This window comes from Mirounga angustirostris, unplaced genomic scaffold, assembly GCF_029215605.1.
Source record: "Mirounga angustirostris isolate CCGP_5_RB_7025 unplaced genomic scaffold, mMirAng1.0.hap1 SCAF_2, whole genome shotgun sequence".
NCBI lineage: Eukaryota > Metazoa > Chordata > Mammalia > Carnivora > Phocidae > Mirounga > Mirounga angustirostris.
The window spans coordinates 58,162,655-58,183,270 of NW_026991710.1; the positions used below are offsets into that span (position 1 = coordinate 58,162,655).

At 34.6% G+C, this 20,616-nt stretch overlaps 1 protein-coding gene across 6 annotated transcripts in view; it reads right to left on the reverse strand.

Moving 5' to 3' along the window:
* The window catches only part of ANKRD17 (ankyrin repeat domain 17), a 164,862-nt gene that overhangs the window by 26,821 nt on the left and 117,425 nt on the right, over window positions 1-20,616 (reverse strand). For 5 of the 6 annotated variants that reach the window (XM_064584566.1, XM_045881019.3, XM_045881017.3 and 2 more), the window contains 8 exons: window positions 19,372-19,483; window positions 19,074-19,219; window positions 14,891-15,033; window positions 14,108-14,321; window positions 13,442-13,617; window positions 12,152-12,314; window positions 9,761-9,856; window positions 8,135-8,251 (listed from right to left, as the gene is read on the reverse strand). In XM_064584566.1, coding sequence (XP_064440636.1) covers window positions 8,135-8,251; window positions 9,761-9,856; window positions 12,152-12,314; window positions 13,442-13,617; window positions 14,108-14,321; window positions 14,891-15,033; window positions 19,074-19,219; window positions 19,372-19,483 — 1,167 coding nt within the window. The remainder of the gene's footprint in view (window positions 1-8,134; window positions 8,252-9,760; window positions 9,857-12,151; window positions 12,315-13,441; window positions 13,618-14,107; window positions 14,322-14,890; window positions 15,034-19,073; window positions 19,220-19,371; window positions 19,484-20,616) is intronic. The other variant, XM_054508895.2, reaches the window with a different exon arrangement.

Consider the following 20,616-nt stretch of genomic DNA (forward strand, 5'->3'; position numbering starts at 1 on the left):
TATGGCTGTAAAAGAACCTAAAAAGGCATGAAGGTCTCTAAAAAAAATTAGGCAGAATTAAAAATATAGATACACATTTATTAAGAGGCATCATAAGTTTGCAGGTGGTATATAAAACTAACAATTAGATGAGATCACCAAAGGGAAAAAGTTATTAACTATATGAATGTGTATTTATGTGTGTGTATTATATATGTAGGAGGGAGATATCCAAAGGAAGAGCAAATGAGACTTTAGGAAGGCATAATCAGATAGAGGAAGACAATCAAGAGAAGATGGCTTCAGTGAGAAGAGTTTTATGAAGGAAAGTGATCAACACTGATAAGTTTCATTAAGTATCAGTAAGAACTGAAAAGAGGTAATAAAATTTGGCAGTTAAGATGCCATTGGTGATCCCTTTATAGTTAGTTCACTGGAGTAGTGGAGGAGTAGGCAAGTGATCCTGGGCTGAGGACTATAAATTTTAAAAGTAGAGTCAACAAGACATAGATTATTCTCTTAAAATATCTGGAGAAGGAAAGCAAAATACTAAGTCTGAGGTAAAGTCTCATTATAATAGTTACCTTGATTAAGTTGTAGGCAGAGGGTAGGAGTTAGTGAAACTGCAGACACTAAAGATAAAAGAATATGCGGGAGGTGGTAACAACTGATACTAAGATCCCAAAGAGAACAGATGAAAGCAGAATAAACCATGAAGATTCAAGGAAGTCTGGAGGTACAGAAAACAGGGTTAGAAATTCAGTCTACATCCTCTATTTTTTCATGGTACAAACCTAGACCTCATTTCACTTACTGGGGAACTGCTATATGTTTCTGAGTATATATGGGGGAGGGTAGAGGCTTTGAAGAAAAGAGTCAAGTTGTAGAATAACCTCACTGTGGAAAAGGAAAAGGCCCTAACTCAACTGGTGATTTCTAATTGAGGTTTCAGGAAACAAAGTGATCTTTGAGAGTTAAGCTTTTTAAGATGAGAATTTTAGAATCTGGGGAGAGGCAGTCCAGACTAAAGAAATACCATCTGCAAATTTACATATATGAAAGTAAACGAGATAATGCAAGCTGGAGAAAACCATAATGAGTGATGAGCCTGGAGAAGTAGTAAGCTAGGAGGACCTGAATGTTTGGCTTTTCCCATGCAGACAATGAAGAGAGACTGAAAGTTTTTGAGGAGGGTGTAAGGTAATCCCACCTGTGTATAAGAAAACTATGGGAACTGTGGAAAAGTTACATTGGAATGGAGAAGGATTAAAATGAAGGCAAAAGGTGACAGAGACAAAAATATTTATTTATATAGGGAGACCATTAAGAAGCCCACTGCAATACTTCAGGTGAGGAATGGTAACTGAGAGGAGAGGATGGAACAGAGGCTCATAGAGTGACTGCCAAAGCTCAATTAAAGGTAACGATGATGATGACAATGATATGGTTTAATATGTGGAGGGTTTAAATGTACCAGGCACTGGATTAAGTTAATTTACTGCATGAATTCATTTGATGGATATAGGGAATGAAATGAGCAGCTGAAAGTGATAGCAAGATTTCATTACTGACTCATGAGTAGTGATACCAATAACAGAAAAAGAGGTCAGGGAGGATCAGGGGAAGGGAAGGGCAGGATCCAACAAAAATTAATTGGTAATTTGCTATGTACTAAACATGGTTCTAGTCTTGGAACTAATCAGTAGACTAGATAAAATATCCCTACCCTCATGAAGCTTATAAAACGTAACATTTAGTTGGGTGGGAGGGGAGGCACACAGATGACAAACATAATAAATACATTACACAGTTTTCAAAAAGGTGTTAAGTACAATATAAGATACTAGAGAAGGGGAAGAGAAGTGTGTATATGGGGACAGGTAAGGGGTTTTGATTTTGGAGTGGTTTTTTTTTTTTTTTTTTTTTTGAGAGAGAGTGAGGAGGTGGGGTGGGGGCAGAGGGAGAGGGAGAAAGAACTTACCCAGGCTCACTGCCCAGCACCGAGCCCGACACAGGGCCTGATCTTATGACCTGGAGATCATGACCTGAGCTAAAAAATCAAGAGTTGGATGTTTAACTGACTGAGCCACCCAGGAGTCCCAAGGGGTTTTGATTTTTTTTTTTTTTTAAAGATCTTATTTATTTATTTGACAGAGAGAGACACAGTGAGAGAGGGAACACAAGCAGGGGGAGTGGGAGAGGGAGAAGCAGGCTTCCCGCGGAGCAGGGAGCCCAATGTGGGGCTCAATCCCAGGACCCTGGGATCATAACCTGAGCTGAAGGCAGACGCTTAACGACTGAGCCACCCAGGCGCCTTAAGGGGTTTCAATTTTAAACAGGGTGATCAGTGTAAGCCTGATTTAAGTGAATGTCTAAAAGATTGGAAGTATTTCAGGAAAAGAGGACAGCCAGTACATAAGCTTTATGTTCAAGGAGGCCATTGTGGCCGAGACTAGTAGAAAATGACTTCCTAAGAGAGTATCAGAAGTCTTGATCACCTAAGGCCTGGCAGGGTGTTTTAAAGACTTTATCTTTTACTCTGAGAGAAATAGCACGTAGGGTTTGAGCAGAAGAGTGATACGATTTGATTTAAAGGATTTAAGAGGTTGAAGAATAGACTGCCAAGCACTGATGGAATCAGGGAGGTCAGTTAAATTACTACTGGGTAATACAGGTAAAAGACAGTATTAATGACTTGAACCAGGGTGAAAAGTGATTAAAAAAAAAAGTGACTAGGATTCTAGATATAATTCTAAGGCAAAGGTAACAAGATTTTCCAACACAGTGGAGGATAAGAAGGAATCAACAATGACTTCAAGGCTTTTAGCATAAGCAATTACAAGACAGAGTTGTGGGTCTGGGGTAGGCAAAGATCAGGAGTTGACATTTGGACACAACTATGAGATCTCTAATTGGTATCCAAATGGACAGGCTGAGTAGCTAGTTGGATATGAGACTGGAGTTTAGGGAAGAGGTCTGTGCTAAAGATATATATTTGGGATCAGCTGGTATATACTTAAATTTAAGAAGCAGAATGAGATGACCAGTGCACGAAGATGATCATGTAAAGAGCTAAGGGCCTTGCCAACTAAGGGAGGAGAAAAGGAGGAAGTAGTAAAGGAGACATAGAAGGACCATCCAGGGAGGCAGGAGAAAAGCCAAGAGTGTGCAGAGCAATGGAGATCAAGTGAAAAGAGTACATCAAGTGTTACTGGGCTTAGTGAGATAAGGATAAAGAACTGAACACTGCATTTGGCTACATGAAAGTCACTGGGGACCATAAAAGCAGTTTTGTTGGGGTTGTGAGAGTAAGAGCCTGACAGGAATAGATTCGAAAAGGATGAAGAATTTGGGGCACCTAGGTGGAAGAGTTGGTTGAAACCAACTCCTGGTTTCTGCTGAGGTCTTGATCTCAGAGTTGTGGGATCGAGCCCCGTGTTGGGATCCACACTCAGCATGGAATCTGCTTGGGATTCTCTCTCCCTCTCCTTGCCCCTTCCGCTTATGCTCTCTCTTCCTCAAATAAATAAATCTTAAAAAAATAAAAAAGGATGAAGAATTGGAAATAACTAAAATAGATGAGTTTGCTGTCATTGTTTAGCTGCAAAGGGGAGCAAAGGAATGAGCTTGTAGCTGAAAACTGGGAAGAGGGAGTTGGAGGAATCAAAAGGATTTTTAAGGCTGGAAACTAAGCTTATATGATGATAAGAATGACCCAAGAGAAGAAGAAAAATGATATAGGACAAAGAAAAAAGAATTGCCACAATGTTTTTGAGTAAGGGAAACCAGATCTAGTTCACTAGATGGACTGGTTGCAAAAAGTTTACTTAGTAAATGGGAGGAAGAATATGGATAGAAATTCGTGGGTGGGGAAAGTCTGACAGTTTACTTCTGATGCTTCAGTTTTCTCACTGATGTAGAATGCAAGGTCATTAACTGAGGGTGAAGGAGAGGATGTATTGGAAGTCAGAGGATAACAGAAAAAGTAATAATGGTCTAGACGAGTGGGAGAATGAATTAAATTAGGGAAATACAGTGTAACTACTAGGCAGCATTAAAGAATTTATTGTCACCCATTTAAAGTAAAATTCATCAACAGGGTTGAATTCTTTTTCCTACACATTTAGTTACTAGGATACAGGTAAGAATAAGAAGAAAGAAAAGAGTAAGGAACAGCAAAGAGTGGTAGGATAGATGAATCCTACAATATATTGGTAGGCAGTGTTGTCTGGATTGTTGGAGGGGGAATTCCAGAGGGAGTAAAGCTGAAAAGATGATCAGAGAATGAAATGTATAAAATTAAGATCGTGGAATTGGCATATTAAAAGCTTCAGGTGATGGCAAAAAAACCCAACTGAAAACATCTAATAGGAATATTTAAAAAATATACCCTATACAGCTCCCTAAAAGGTAATGCAAGTTTACAAAGGAAAAAGTAGGGGAAGAAACAATAAGTAATAAAATGGAGGGGTGAAACAAATATATCAAAAACACAGACCAACAATATCCACTAAGGATACCAACAGCCATGAGTATAACCTAGTCGTTAATACCCTAAAAGAAGAAACAATTAACTGCAAGAGAATTCCACAGTTTGACCAGATAAAATGCTCCAAAGCAAGGATTCTTTCACATAATAAATGCTCAGTAAATAAATGTTTGCTGAACAAGGATAAGGGAATCTGATAAATATAATGGGTAGTATTTTCAGCAGCAGTTTTTATAAACCTATTAACCCAAATTTTCAAATTAGGAAGGCTGATCAAATAAGCACTTTTATATAAGCAATAAATTACCTATACAGAACATGCAACTTAGACCAGACAAAACCAACTCCAGTGATGTTCCTAAATCAGATATGGTGGAGCCAGAATACACTGTTTCAAAGGCAAAAAAAAAAAGTGTATTTTCCCAGATACAAGTCATAAGTAAAAATAAGTGAACCAAACCCTATCAGATCTCAGTCTGGTAATTTTTATTTTTTTAAAGATTTTATTTAATTGACAGAGAGACACAGAGCAAGAGAGGGAACACAAGCAAGGGGAGTGGGAGAGGGAGAAACGGGCTTCCTGAGGAGCAGGGAGCCTGACATAGGGCTCGATCCCAGGACCCTGGGATCATGACCTGAGCCGAAGGCAGACACTTAATGACTGAGCCACCCAGGTGCCCCAGTCTGATAATTTTTCAAATAGAAATACTGGTCTAGAAGGTAAGAAGAACCTCCTCTGTAATCTAGAATTTTATCTCTATACCACCCCTATTCAAAACTGTAAAGTACCAGTGCATGCAAAAGAATCAATTTACATCTAATTAGTTTATTTATTATTTTTTATTTATTTTTTTAAAAGATTTTTATTTATTTTTTGACAGAGAGAGAGAGAGAGAGAGACAGCGAGAGAGGGAACACAAGCAGGGGGAGTGGGAGAGGGAGAAGCAGGCTTCCCTGCCGAGCAAGGAACCCGATGCGGGACTCGATCCCAGGACCCTGGGATCATGACCTGAGCCGAAGGCAGACGCTGAATAGCTGAGCCACCCAGGCGCCCCTAATTAGTTTATGATTAAGAATTATTTATCACTTTGAGTTTTAATATTGTGGAAAAATATGAAATGACATTTGAAAGAAGTTCCTTTTGACTTGCTTTAAATCTGAGGTTCTTGAAAGCATTAACATCAAGGTTAAGAAATATTGCAAAGAATTCAAGGAAATGACACTTGCGTTGTTGATAATAGTAGGAAAATATTCTAGAAGTATCAAATTTAAAATATATTGACTCAAGTGAAGAAACTTATTCTATAAAAATAAAAGCACCAAAATATAAGGAAATATGTATAAGGATTTTCATTGTAACATTATTTGTAGTGACAAAAAACTGGAAACAAACTTACTACGGAGTACATTCTGCAGTTATTTAAAGCACTATCAACTGACAATATCCATCAATTACTGGGAGAGGGAAAAGCAAGTATTAGAGTAATGTGTTCACATGATTCTTTTTTAAAAAAAAAGTGCACCATCTCCATATGTGTGAATATTCATTCGCTCAAGAATTACCTATTGAGCGCCTATGACATACGAGGCACCATTTTGTGGTACATGCATTGTAGTGGTAGAGTCAAATAAGATAACTAAATAAAATACAGTATTTAGAATGTTACACAGTGAAAATAGAGAAGGGAAGAAGAGTAGTAAGAGTATTTGTGGAAGGGAGACTAAAAAAAGAGGCAAATGAAGGGACATTTAAGGCAGACGGCACAGAAAGAGCAAAAAGAGGATGGTCAGTATGGATGGAGCTAAGTGACCAAAGAAAGTAATAAAAAAAATATATATAAGATCTGGGAGGTGTAAGAAGTATCGTGGGTGGGCAGATCACGTACATTCTTAAAAGGTAATTGTAGAGGTGTAGACTTCAGTTACCATACCAGGTTTTTAACTTTCGTTAAATGTTACAATGGTGACATATGTTTTTCTTTAGTTATCTTTGCATATTTCAGTTTAAACTGAACACACTGTAATAAAGAAAAAAACTGAAGTTGATTGAGAACAGATATTTTAAAAAAGATGTCTCCTATAAATTGCTTCCTGACTTTATAATCTATAGGTATGCAATAAATTCCTAGATGTATTTACTGTAATGTATAAATATCAAGGCATGAAAAAATTAAAGATTTTATGTAAAAACAGATACGTATGTCTCAGCTATAGAAAGGATGCTTTCTAGATTTATAAAAATGCAAAAAGAAACAGTATCATGAAATAACTTAAGAGACAGGAGAGTTCTAAGATGTAAAAATAGGAGAGTAATGCCAAAACAGGATATTATAATACTTTGGGAACAAAGAACCAAGAGGTAGGTTATGTTCAATTAAGAGTAGGAACCTGGGAATTTGGAATGAAAAAAAAAACTGGGTTCAAACCCTACTATAGCGTAAGCAAGTTACTTAATTTCCCACAGATTTAGTTTCTCCATCTGTAAGAGGAAGGTAGTAATATTTTTTAGTGAGAAGACTAAAATAATACATATTTTATCATACAACTTGGTCTTATTATACTGCTTGGTATTTAGTAGGCATTAAATAAGTATAAGACTGAATATGAAAATAGGTCAAGTAATTGTTATAATGATTATAAATATCTACCTCTCAATGTGCTCACATTCTTTTAAAATTTCAAAATGGCCAAAAAACTAATTTGTTTGATCGGAATTTAAACCAGATCTTTTTAAATGAAGAACCTCCAATATTAAATATATTTTCTGAAAAATAAGTGTATTTTCACATTTAAATTAGAATAAAATCTTTAAAATAATTCATTTTTTGTTTATGTAAGTTGAAATTTATAGTTTAACAAAGTCAGCAAATACACTAAAAAAGAAGGGAACTGACTCAAGTCAAAAAGTTAAAATTATCACTGGATAGCCTTTATAAATTTAAACAGTACTTGTTAAGTTTCATAGCAGTTAAAAAATTTTTATAGCATTTTTAACCTTTTTATAAAAGATGAAATATGGCAGAATATGTATCCCAACTCTTCTCCTGCTGTGATTACTATTTGTATTACATTCTAGAATATAGAGTCACTAATAGGAAGGGGGAGAAAGGAGCTACAGGATTGTCAAAACCAAATGTTGTTTATAGTATTTTACTCCCTATGGAAATAGATGGGAATGATGCTGTTCTACCTGAAAGAGAAAAGTATAAGACAAATCATCCATTTAAAAAATGTACTCATTAAACATTCCACCAAGTGGTTGTAATTCACTGGTTGGTTATGTGATGGTAATGCATTCGGTACGTCTGATAAATCTGTTGGCAATAAATTACAAGGTCTAGGATCAATGAAAGATCAATTTGGATGGGGATTAAGAGATCATTCTTTGAGGTAAGACTAAACTTGATTATTGAGGTTAGGTTTTCTGACTTCCAGATCAATGCAATTCCTATAATAAAATTTTGTTAATTTGATTACAAAGAAAGTTATTTTAATGATATTTAAAATAGTCATAATTCTCTCTACCTGAGCCAAACTTGGGAGGAAAAAACATGTGCATTGGTTAAAGCAAAAACAAAATGAAATAAAACCAAAAAACAATAGATTACAATTAGGGGGAAGGCAAAAGAGGAAAAGGAACTTTTTATATGTAAAGGTTATCATTACCTTTTCCAAGTCTAACTCCTCTAATAAAATGCTGGCATTTTTGTTTGCTTCAGCAGCCTGTCTATCTTTGGCTTGTACTATTGATTCCATACAAAGATGACACTTCTTCAGCATCTCCTAAAATAAAAAATTAAGATGTTTGCAGCCTCAAAAAACAATTCACATTTAGAGAGATTCCTGAAAACACGATGATAATTAAGGTACTTGAATGAACATAAGCAATAAAAATTAGTGGTAGGGCAAAAAAGGGTACAATTATAATACGAATGGTGTATATTTTTTAAGTTTATTTCTTTATAATCTCTACATCCAACATGGGGCTCAAACTCATGATTCTGAGATCAAGAATCTCATGCTCTACTGACTGAGCCAGCCAGGCACCCTGGTATATGTTTTTTAAAATACACAAGCAAAGAGCCTCTACTGTCCTTCAAAATAATATCCATTTGACTGGTACTTTGGAAACTAAAATTATTTACTCCTAACATTTCAATGGAAAAAATCATAGAGCAAACAGAGCTGCAATACTTTATGCCAGCTGGTCAATGGGCTAAAGGAGAAGGTCAATGTCAACAAAAAAATGGGTTTAAAAAATGTTAAAGTACTTAATTGGCAGTAATTGTTCTCAAAGATTTAAGCTTTGTTGCTACAACTTCATGTGCAAGAATCGCCCTTAAAGAAATCATAGACATGGGTACTTACATACTTTTCTCAGTGATTTCATTCTTAGAACACACTACTTAACAGGAAAGGGCTACTTCCCTTTTGAGACTAACGCCTTATTTTTTATCTCCCCACCTCTCCAAAAAACAAAACAAAACAGGAATGTTAATTATCACAGAGGAATGTACAGGCAGGGAAGACAGTGAATTAGCTGTGTTAAATAAAATCCATGAAAAAAAGAGTGCTCACTATTATGTAGTAGAAAGACATTTTTGGATTCATTGACCTCTTTGCATTTTCAGAGCCATGTCTTAGGATTTTATTCAAACCTAAGTATAAACCCCAAGTCAAAACATCACCAGGGGAATATCCCAATTAGATGTCTAATAGGATTTATTTAACCTTCTTTACTTTTCCTGCAAAAATTCTGGCCAATTCATTCTTAAGCTGACAATTACTCCAATACTGAAGACATTAAAGTTTTCTTGCCCATGACTGTAAATAGAACTACGCTCAGTTTTGTTTAGGTATTTAAAAAAAAAACCTACTGGGCTTGTTCCTCTCAGAAAAGGTTATCAATTTGGATATACATATATATATAAATTACAACACTGATGAATAATGACAATATTTGCTTTAGATTGTTTAGTGTTTACATAAAAATTTAATTAGTTCAAGTACTATTTAAAAAATAAAATTCTATTACAGAGACTGTTTTATTGCTTTTTTAGGTAAGTAAATAATCTGAAGCATCTATGAAATAGAATAGTTCATCTCCAAATACTAGATAAATGAAAATTGCTATATACACGTATTATTGCTTAGACTAAGGCTTTTTTCTTAGTGCGAGACACACACATATATATGTATATATGTGTATGTATACAAGTGTGTGTGTGTGTGTGTATAACCAAATGGGATCCCTAACTCATATAGTGGGATGAGTTTAATCAGTATTATTACCTTATCAGTGATGGTTGCTATGTATCTCATACATTCAGAATCTGATGGAAACTGATTGACTTCTTTGACTAAGTAGCGCACCACCTTCACATGACCCTAAAAAATAGATACCAATGTCAGATTGAAAACAAATTCTAACAGGATTCAGTATATCTACAGTCTGTCTTATCTAAGATTACTTTGACATCAGTGCCACAAAATAAAGTCTTAATTAGATATTATTTGCACTGTAAATGAAAAAGAGACAGACTTTGGTTCTGATAAGTTAAATCTACACTGTTCATTTTCATCCCATCCTCCAAGTAGTACAGAATAACCTGACCTAAAATTCTAAACAACAATTAATAAAAAACCAATAAACCAAAAATCAGTATGAAGAAATGGGGGTATGTCTGAAAGAAAAAAAAAAACAAAAACAAAACCTCATTTGTTTCTAGCTAACTCATAAGTGAGCATCCTAATTCTAAGCATTAAAATAGTAGAAATAACAATTTTGTTCTTTATTTCAGATAAAAATGGAATGTACAGCACTGTACTAGAAGCGTAAGAGGAATAAAATACACTTTCCTAAAACATGAGCTATGATTATATTATTCACAGTTCACTAAGCTCAAAATCCTTAGACCAGTGCTCAAGAGACTCTAACTTTCTCCAATCTACACTATTACTCTCTGAACACAACGCCTACAAATTAGCCAGTCTGGTTAAACAGACTGTGTCCTATATTTCTCTATCTCTTCCTTTCCACCACCTACATCTTTTTAAATTATTCCTATCTTTTAATGAATAGTTCAATGCCATTTGCATCATTCCTTGCTATCTCGCCAACACTTCTACAGTATTTAAATTATATGGGACACCTCACACAGTTACCTGACTTTGTGTGTGGATCTTACCTCCCCAATTAAATTCTACATTTCTTAAAAAGTGCAACTGCTGCACTCTGTACAATGTAATATCCCAACCATTACAGTAGCACATGGTAAGGTACTAAAAAAATAATGGAATGAATACAAAAGAATATAAAAGATGAACATTGTTCTTAAGGAACTACATCTATTTGGAAGGATAAGATATATGCATGTTAGAGTAATAACAAGACAATTTTAGTCAAAATGAATGACAGAAATAACATTGCAGAACTTCTACAACTTTTAGGTGATTAAGTATCTTACTGTGAGATCAAATAGAATTGGAAGAGTTTCTGCAGAAGGGGAGATTTAAACTATACCCAAAGAATGAATAACTCTGGAAATGAGGAAGGACATGAGTATTTCTGAGATGAGAACAAAGGTGATGTGAGAGACAGCAACAATGAAAAGACCAAGCAAGGAGAAGACTCTCCACATCAGGGACTCATAATGGGAGATGAGCTTGAAGAGCACTAGCTTTATGGTGGCTGTGAATAACAAACTAAGATTGGATTTCAAAGGATGACAAAAAAGGAAAAGGTTCTAGAAGAGGATACTAACATAGTGGAGAGGTTAGGAAGATTAACTTGATAACGATATATTAGCTTGCTTGGAGAAGAGGTAGATAGATAGTCAATGATAAAGCATAAGTTTGACTGGTGGGGGAAAAAACATACAGAGTGTCTAGGTAGTCTAGAAAACCTAGGGAAGAGGTGGTATAAAGCACAGGAGCCAGAGAGAATTATAAGAGAAAAAGGAGAAAGATGATTTTTTGCAATTATATATTAAAAGTTTTCAATACAACAAATAATTTGTAATCTACCAAGGGATTTTACCTACCTGCCTCAAAATGACAAGGCTTAAAATTATAAACCCTAAAATAGTAACCCAGTTTTCCCAGTAACAAATTAAAACTGCATTTAAGAGACCAACCAAATCATTAAATGAAATTACTTATACACAGCTCTGTGCTATGCATTATAGGAAGAAAAACAAAGTTTCTCTTTCACAAAATTTATTTCTACTTCTGAATGTAGTTTGTTCGATTTTCAGTCATTTCAAAATACTGGTAGCTGGGTTTTCATTATTTAATTCTCTTATTCCTAGTAATTAAAGCAAATGATTATAAATAAAATCAATTTAAGTTAATTTTTTCCCTGCTGTGCTAATACAAGAAAACATTCATCCGTAAGTAGTAAGTTACTCTTAACTGGATTTACATTTTGTGAAAGATTAAGTTTGCAACTAGATTTGGAAAATACTTAGAACAACTTTTTACAAGTTTACTTAGCTTTATCAATATCAACATTAATGGTTTTTCTGGGATACCTGTATCTACCTTTCAAGTGTTGCCATCAACACTGAAACACATCAGTGTTTATTTGCATATTATTTTACCACTTTCATAGTAATCACTAAACTATACACCTTCTAGCCTAAGTGAAAAACATTCAAGTGAATGAGGATGAAAGACTTCTACCTTCCTAAATGCTGCCATAAGAGGAGTTATCTTGCGGTTGTCTGCTGCATCCACATCTGCACCTGCTTGCACCAGTAACTGAACCACATCAAGATGTCCACCATTTGCTGCTAGCCACAATGGAGTGTTCCCCTTCTTGTTACGTACATCAATGTGAGCTCCTCTAAATGAATAACACAGATGTCATTGTTTAAAATGAAATGGAATGACAGAAATAACAATAAAAATCAACTATAAAATTATGAAAAATATTCTATGAAAATTAAAAATTACAATATTGAGGGACTAAAATACATTCTTCTCTCAAAATTACAAAGAATTTCTAATCATCAAATTTAAAAGTCATCAAACTAAAAAATAATCATATACTAGTAATTGCTTTTCTTATTTTAAAAATAATAACTGCGTAATTCTGAGTTTCAATCCTGAGAAAATGTGAATTTTATTTAGTAAAAAATAAAAAAGTACATCCTGTTAATAGCATAATCGATACATTAAATAAACAGTATGAAAGAGACATAAACAGTATCCTACGAGGCACTTGTATCTATTTCATATTACTTGTATGCATGTATTTGTATTATGTGGCTTCCGAAAATAATGAATCTAAAAATAACATGCAGGTTTAGCACACAGTGGGCATCATGGTAAGTAAGACTCAAGGTGAATAACAGGTGACAGGAGCTACTACTAAATACTACTGCTTAGGACACCATGCAAATGTCTTCAAGACTGTTAAAGTAGGAAATCCAAGTACGCAGACAAGCATCTCTGGAAGACTGGCAGGCAACTTCTAAGTGACTGAAAGCAGGAATTCTCCTGGATTCTTTCTGATACCTTGAACAGTTCCAAAACTGTCACTTAAAAGCCCTGTTATTTAACCAAACAAAAAACAAGAAAATCAGCAATAAACCTTAGACTGCTGCTAGGCTTTTAAGATTTCAAGTGATACTCTTTTTCGAAAACTCAAACTGTGTGGGAGATGTGAATATGGAGGACAACAGCTGGATGTTCAAACAGCTTATTATAGTGCTTTAAAAGTATATACACACCCAAGAAAAGAAGAAAAGAAGTATTTTTAGGTTGCACTGAAATAAATCAGACAATGTAGCATAGCTCTGGATAGGTGGGAAATAACAGAAGTAGGTCTAAAAAATAAAACAAAACATGCACTTGTAGTTTATAGAGGAAGTAATCACATTTGATTTTTTAATAGTACAATATGACCAGAGAGAATAGAAATCACTAGTAACACCACAGTCACGTATGAAGAGTATGGTAATATCATACCTGCCAATGAGAAGCTCACAGAATTTATAATGCCCTTTATCTGCTGCTATGGTTAAAGCTGTATCTCTCGAAGAGGGCACTGGAGGGGCATTAACATCAGCACCTTTATCCAAAAGAACTCGGCCCACCTCTGCATATCCACCAGAGGCAGCTTCCATTAGTGGTGTGAGGCCAGTCTAGGTTTAGTGAAAACAACAACAACAACTACACATAAGAGACTGAAAAGAGCTAAAATGTTTAAAGAACAATCTGGGGAGCAACATGATACAGTCGTTGCAAAGACTGACAACTAAATTTCAGCACTGACACCACTAGCCTGAGTTACAGTGTGATCTACTGAACGATATTCTATGCAATGCCAGTTTATTGTGAAAAAGAAAATTGTGTAAGATGAAAGCACTTGGCATATAACTGGCGTTAATCAATGTTTCCTCTCTTCTTTCCTAATAGTACATATTTTCTAGCTGATAACCCTAATGTCATTATTACCTATAAAAATTTATTGAGGTATTTTCAAGAGTGCTTGAATACACAGAATGATTTCTGATTAAATACATGTAAGATAAATATGTTACTAGAAAATAATAATATAATTAGCATAATGCTACTGTACACCTTAAATATTAAAGCAATAAATCCATGTATAAATCTCAGACTTTTTCTTACCTTAGCTCTGTGTTCCACATTTGCTTTTCTATCAAGCAGAAGACTAACCACTTCAGTCCTTCCTTGGAAGCAGGCTAAGGTAAGGGCAGTGTTCCGATTGGTTTCTATTTGAGCATTTATGTCAGAGCCCATGTCTAACAGGAGCTTAACAGCAGCTGTGTGCCCATTCATAGCTGCTAACATCAGAGGAGAAATGCCCAATTTGCTACCAGTTCTGGGGGTGGAGGTATGGGGAGAACAAAGGGAAAGAATAAAAATTTTAAATTTCCCAGAAAAATTGGATGAACTCTAGAGAATTCTATTTCAGGATTTATTTAAGATTCTTTATTTTACAGGATTATTTAAAATAATAATTTTTCTCAGCCCTAGTAAGTCTGTGAGATACTACCAAGACTCCACTAGAAATCGTTTACCACCTTAGAACTAGAATACTTTCTGTATCTCATTCAACATAATGACTTGGGCCGAAAAGTGATTATTAAATTATTAAGTTATTATTAAGATGAATTTTCCATCCTAAAGCATATACTTGCTTAATAAAAACTCCTAAGAAAACTGTTTACTCTTAGTACCATTAGAAATAGAGTAAGTGGTGTTTTTTCAAGTTTATATCAATAGTTTTAAATACTTAAATAAAATTAATCTTAAAATAATCTCCAACAATTTGGATTCTAAATTTGTAATGAAGGCATTTCCTAAATATGGCATTAAAAATATAAGTGTTCTACAAATAGCTTTACCGTAGCACTCTTAAGGGGCTTATAGAGAGAGAATAAAACTTGCCTAGAATTAATCTCAGCTCCTGCATTTAGTAATATTTTGATAATGTTCACATAGCCACCAGAAGCAGCCAGGCTTAGAGGTGTATAATCAGAAACATTCCTGTGCTCTTTGTTTGCCCCTCGAGCTAACAATAGCTCCACCACCTGAAAAGAAAAGAGGAAAAGTTGTGTTTTCTTATGGTGAAACAATGTGCAAGGTGTGCATTTCTGATTTATTTTTTCTGATATATCGTAGAAGAAAAAAAAGAGGAAAGTCCTTTTTTGATCCTTTGCACAAAATCGGCCTCAAATGATAGCAATAGGTCTTAGAAGCAACAGAAACCTAGCTTCTCAATTAATATCCATTTTGGAATGTGCTAAAATAACACAGTGTGTTCATGCAAGGTCTGGATCTCAGATCTGCTGGATCTCAGTGTGCTGTTGTGCAATGCTATTTTAAAAATTCCTATTTCTGTTACTATATCACATAGTGGTAAAATAAAATAAAAGTTTTTCACTTATATATGCAAATGTCCTTAGGATTTTTTTTTTAAGATTTTTTTTTTTTTAAGATTTTGTAAGCTTGAAATTACAACCCTGTGATTAAGAGTCTCATGCTCTAGCAACTGAGCCAGCCAGGTGCCCCTCTTTAAAATATTTTTTTTAATTTATAATCAATAGCTAAATGTTTAAAAACTTGGAATAAAGCTAATGCTTATTTTTTCCCCAACATTTTATTACAAAAATTTCTAAACATACAGAGAAGTTTAAGAAATTTACATATATTCACTACCTAGATTCTACCATTAATATTCTACTATACTTACTTTATCATTATCTATTTGTTCATTTTTTTGATACATTTCATTTCAAAGTAAATTGTAGACGGCTGCAATTTTCCTTAAAATACATCAGCATATGTATCGTTATCTAGAATATTACTTGTTTTCAAATTTTGGGGGTAAAATTTGTAACTTAGAGCAAACGCTCAAAACTTAAGTCTACATTTACTGAGTACTGAACAAATGCATAAAGCTAATGTAACCTAAATCCCTGTTATTTACTCATGCCCCTTTCCCAGTTAATCCCACCTATAGGCTAGTTTTATCTATCTTAGATCTTCGTATAGATGAAATCACAGTGTTTGAGAGTCATTTCTGTGTATTGTGTAGCATTCCATTATATGAATATACAACAGTTTATCTATTCTCCTACTGATGAACACCTTTGAAGTCCCTAGTTTTTGGCAATTTTGAATAAAGTTGCTGTTCTTTCAGAAATACATTTTCACTGCTCATGGGTTCTACCTAGTAGAATTTTGGATGTATGTTTAGTTTTATAAGAAATTGCCAGACCTTTTCTGAAAGTGGTTGTACCATTTACACTCCCACAAATAATAAGTAAGTCCTGGTTGCTCCACATCCTTGGCAAGATTGGTATTGCCGGTCTTTATCATTTTATAGCCATTGTAGTTGGGTGTGTGGTGGTAACCCACTGGGGTCTTAATCTGCATTCCCTGATAGCTAAAAAATATTTACCATTTATTGAAGTACTTATTGGCATCTTTTTCCATTATGCCATTTAATGCACAAAACAACTCTGACACAAGTACTAGTATTTTCACCTTCATTTTACAAATGAGGCAAAGAAAAGTTAAAGATTATCCAAGATCGCAGCTCTTACCTTTCTCTTAGTACTAGTAAAATATCCTAAAATACTAACTGGGAAATAACAAATAAATGTTAATGAACAGTGCTTTGTCTTAACATATAAGCTGAAACTTTACTTATTTGAATAAAGCTATGACCAATTTTAGATTATGACTTCTGTCCATCACTTTTTTGCTCTTAGAGCCAATAACACTAGGTGGCTTATGCTACAAGGTTATAAAAACAAGACCAAAAAATGGCATTATGCTGTTTTATTTTACAGAGTCCCTTAAGCAAGAAAGTAAAAAACCGTAATCAAATTTCTAAAGTTACTAATTCCATTATGCAAAGATAACTGACCTTAGTTATCTCTCAAAGGGAATGGTCTATTCCGAGAAAGTAATAAACACTCAATATAGTTTGTGACTTTATAGTAAAATGAGTTTCCACTGTTTAATTACTTCAAAATACTTAACTGTTCCAATGACACCAAATCAAAGCAACAGAGTGTTATAGGCAAAATTATTACCCTAAAAGACTTCTATATCTGTTACAACCTCATTTGTTACATTTTAATAAGAATATATAAAGATTATAGTATGCTATTGGTTTTAATATTGCTTTGAGAGGAAGGAAATCAAATGATTTCTTTTTAATTCAACATTGAAAAATTTCTTATCATATAAAGCAAGAATTATTTCAAGCTATGTAATGATTGAAAATTTCAGTTAAATCAAAATTTTACTTTCATTATATTCTAAAACCGAAGCATTTACATTTCCAACTAAGTTTTTCAATTTAATGTTATTATTAATTGTAAAAAGTTCTGCCATAACATTTCAATTTGAGATTAATGGGGATCTCTACATTGTCTGATGTGGCAGAGATTATTTATCAATTCAAGTAGCTTATTTTTTTACTATCTTACTTCCTATCATTTGGGTTAAAATTCTTTTAATATATCAATCACCTCTACTGTGAAATACAGGGGGAAAAAAATGATACAAATGTATTCACATTATCAACCAGAAGGAACAGCATAGTAGAGACAGAGATGTCTCCTATGCAGAACATCTGTAGAAACAAGTACATCTAATTGTCCACACATATAATTATCTACTCCAAATATAAAGGAGCAAAAATCATACATTTAAAAATTATAGATCGGCCAAAGCAAAAATTTTATGGAAAAAACAAACAAAAAACTGTATTATCACTAGGCTCCAATTCTTTTTAATCCACAAGATAAAGGATCACTTTCTATTCATGTACCATTTTATTAGATTTTCCAATCTTTCTGTGCAAGAATTATTCTATCTCTTAAAGAATTTTTATCTTCTAGTTTACTAAAAAACTCTAGTGGGTTTAGCTGATTTGAGTTCAATATAACCTGATGTGATATGATAGGCAAAGGACGGAGGCGGGGGCGGGGGGGAGGCAGTTTAAGATGCGCAAACAGGGAGGTAATAATCTACCACTTCACTGGCCAGAATAATTTAGACATAATATTTCAGGAGGGATATGGACATAATGGGTAAAACAGCCAGGTGAGGGATTTGGAAAAGATATCTTCAAGCTAACAATCAAAAGACAGGACACACTTCAAATAGAGAATAGGTAACTGGCAGATACAGACTCAAATATCTGTAGATACAAGAGGGTATAAACCTCTTTCCATTAATTCAAAGAATAGAATTAAGAATAGTGGGGAAACTTAGGGAAGGCATAACTCAGGCTTGATAAACAGGAAACCTTTGTAACAGGATGGTGAAAAAAAAGCAAGACATTTTTAAGCTGAGTAAGAAACTGACCTGCATGATCTAGGGTACTTCTTAAGTCTAAGATTCAACAACTCCCTAACTGAGAAGTTGTCAGTCCATAGAGACAGCACAACCAGCTAATCAAAATCCTTACAACTGGATTTAAAAAACGGATTTAAAAAATTAGGTTGTCCAGCTGATCATTAAATTCCAGAAGAAGACACACATGGGTATAAAGCTATAACTTCTTGGGCCTATACCTGATTGCACCGGCTGTTCTACCCTACTTAAAAAATGAAAAGGTCATATAATCTTATCTGAGAATCTTTCTTCCAGAGTTGAGAAGGAGGGGGGGAAAAATGAAAAGAACAACTAAAAACTGAATTCTCTTAATTCCCTACTAATCTTATAGATAGAGAGCAACAGAGGCTGAGCTTAAGTACCTTTCATGCCAGGTACTCTGGGATAGGAAAAGATGAGTGACTATAGGCCCTGCTTATCAGGAGTTTACAGATTTGATTTGGAATGGCTTAATCACTCCCTTAGCCTGAATGCAACACATAGGGGTTCCTATGGCAGGTACTACTTTTAGATGAACATAATAATGTTTAAACATGACTTTGCAGACATGATGGCTTATGCTAACAAAATACTTGAAAATTATTACCTATTAGCAAAAAACAGTTACTGTGATAAATGAATCCAGATGTCAATCCATTATTCCCATCAAATCATGTAAGTTAAAATATATATTTGCTAAACAGATGGACAAATATTTCACTGGGGAAAGTGTTACCTCCTGTCTTCCCCCAGAACAAGCCAAAGATAGCGGTGTGTCCTTGGTTCTTTCTGACTGGGCTTCAATGTCTGCACCATTGTCCAGCAATATTTCCACAACACCAACATGACCAGCTGTGGCAGCCAAGATAAGTGGAGTAAAACCTGGAAAAAAATAATGATCTTCTTACTACATGCTAAGCAAAAAAAACCCCACTGTTTTTCATTATATGTAACTATCACAATAGGGCTGGAAGTAGTATTTCTTCACAGAACACAAATATTCCAGAAAAAAAATTAACAAACCTAAGCCCTACCTTTCTTGTCTCGGTGCTCAATACTAGCTCCTCTCTCTAGCAGTGTTTGTACCAGTTCCTCATGACCACCAGCACAGGCCAGTGTTAGCGCCGTATCATGATTACTTTCAGTCTGTAAAAAATTAATTTTTTGATTAGCTTATTAATTTTAAAATAACAGATTATATAATATATACTTATACCAAATACAGACACAGATGTACCATTCTACTGTATCAAACATTTGGATATTAAGTTGTTTTTTTCCATCAGTGGCTAACTTGTGATTTTGTAAAGGCTATAAAATAACATTTGAACTTTATGGGCAATTCTTAAGCATGAAGGAAAAAAAGTATGATTTTCAACCATATGCTATTTACAACTACATGATTAAAAGAAATAGCGTTGGACTCACTTTTGCTTCTAGCCATTAATGGAGTAGCATAGAAAAGATCTGTCTTCCTATCTCAAACAACCGAAAAGAAAAGGACAAACTATTTGAAATGATGGTGTTTAGATAAGCAGTGCATGGCAGTGTTCTCCAAGGGTAGAAAGGATTAAACTCAACTTATTGCCTGGAGAGTTTCAAGGCTGCTGTGTGCAGAGAGGGTACCCAAATACAGCCTGGCAATCTCCCTGAGTTGAGAAAACAGTTTGGAGCGGTCAGGATGGCTAGAATTCATGGGGCGGACTACTGGAGAGGAAAGCATGAAAAATTTTTACTCTAGGTATCTGCAGAGGGTCTTCGGCTGAGGCTTTCAGCTGAGTTCTGATCAGCACATGTGCATGAGGAAAATTATGAGAGGCCAAGGAGAGACCACCAGAAGGCATAACAACACTCAGAGCTTACACAGGGCCGGCAATAGTTTGGTTCCCACCAGCCAGAGTAGAGATACATCAAAACACACAGAACATCAAGTAAAATCCTCAGCAGTGGGGTCAAATTAGCTGTTCTAGGCCCACCTAACAAAGCTGAAAAGCAAGCCTTGATATGAAAAAAGGGCTTCCAAGTAACTTAACTGCAGTTGAGAACAAAGCCCCAAAATACTTAAAGAACAACAAAGAAAAATACGTAATATACAGAATATTTTGAAAGACAAAGACAATCATAACTGACACATAATGCTTTATATAAGATTTACCTCTGACTTCTGCTAATGATAGTGACCAGTACTGGATTTACTGGCCATACTCCATTATAGTTTAAAATACTTATTTCATGAACAAAGTCTTCATACTTGGTACTCTAAACTTGTGCTACTAAAG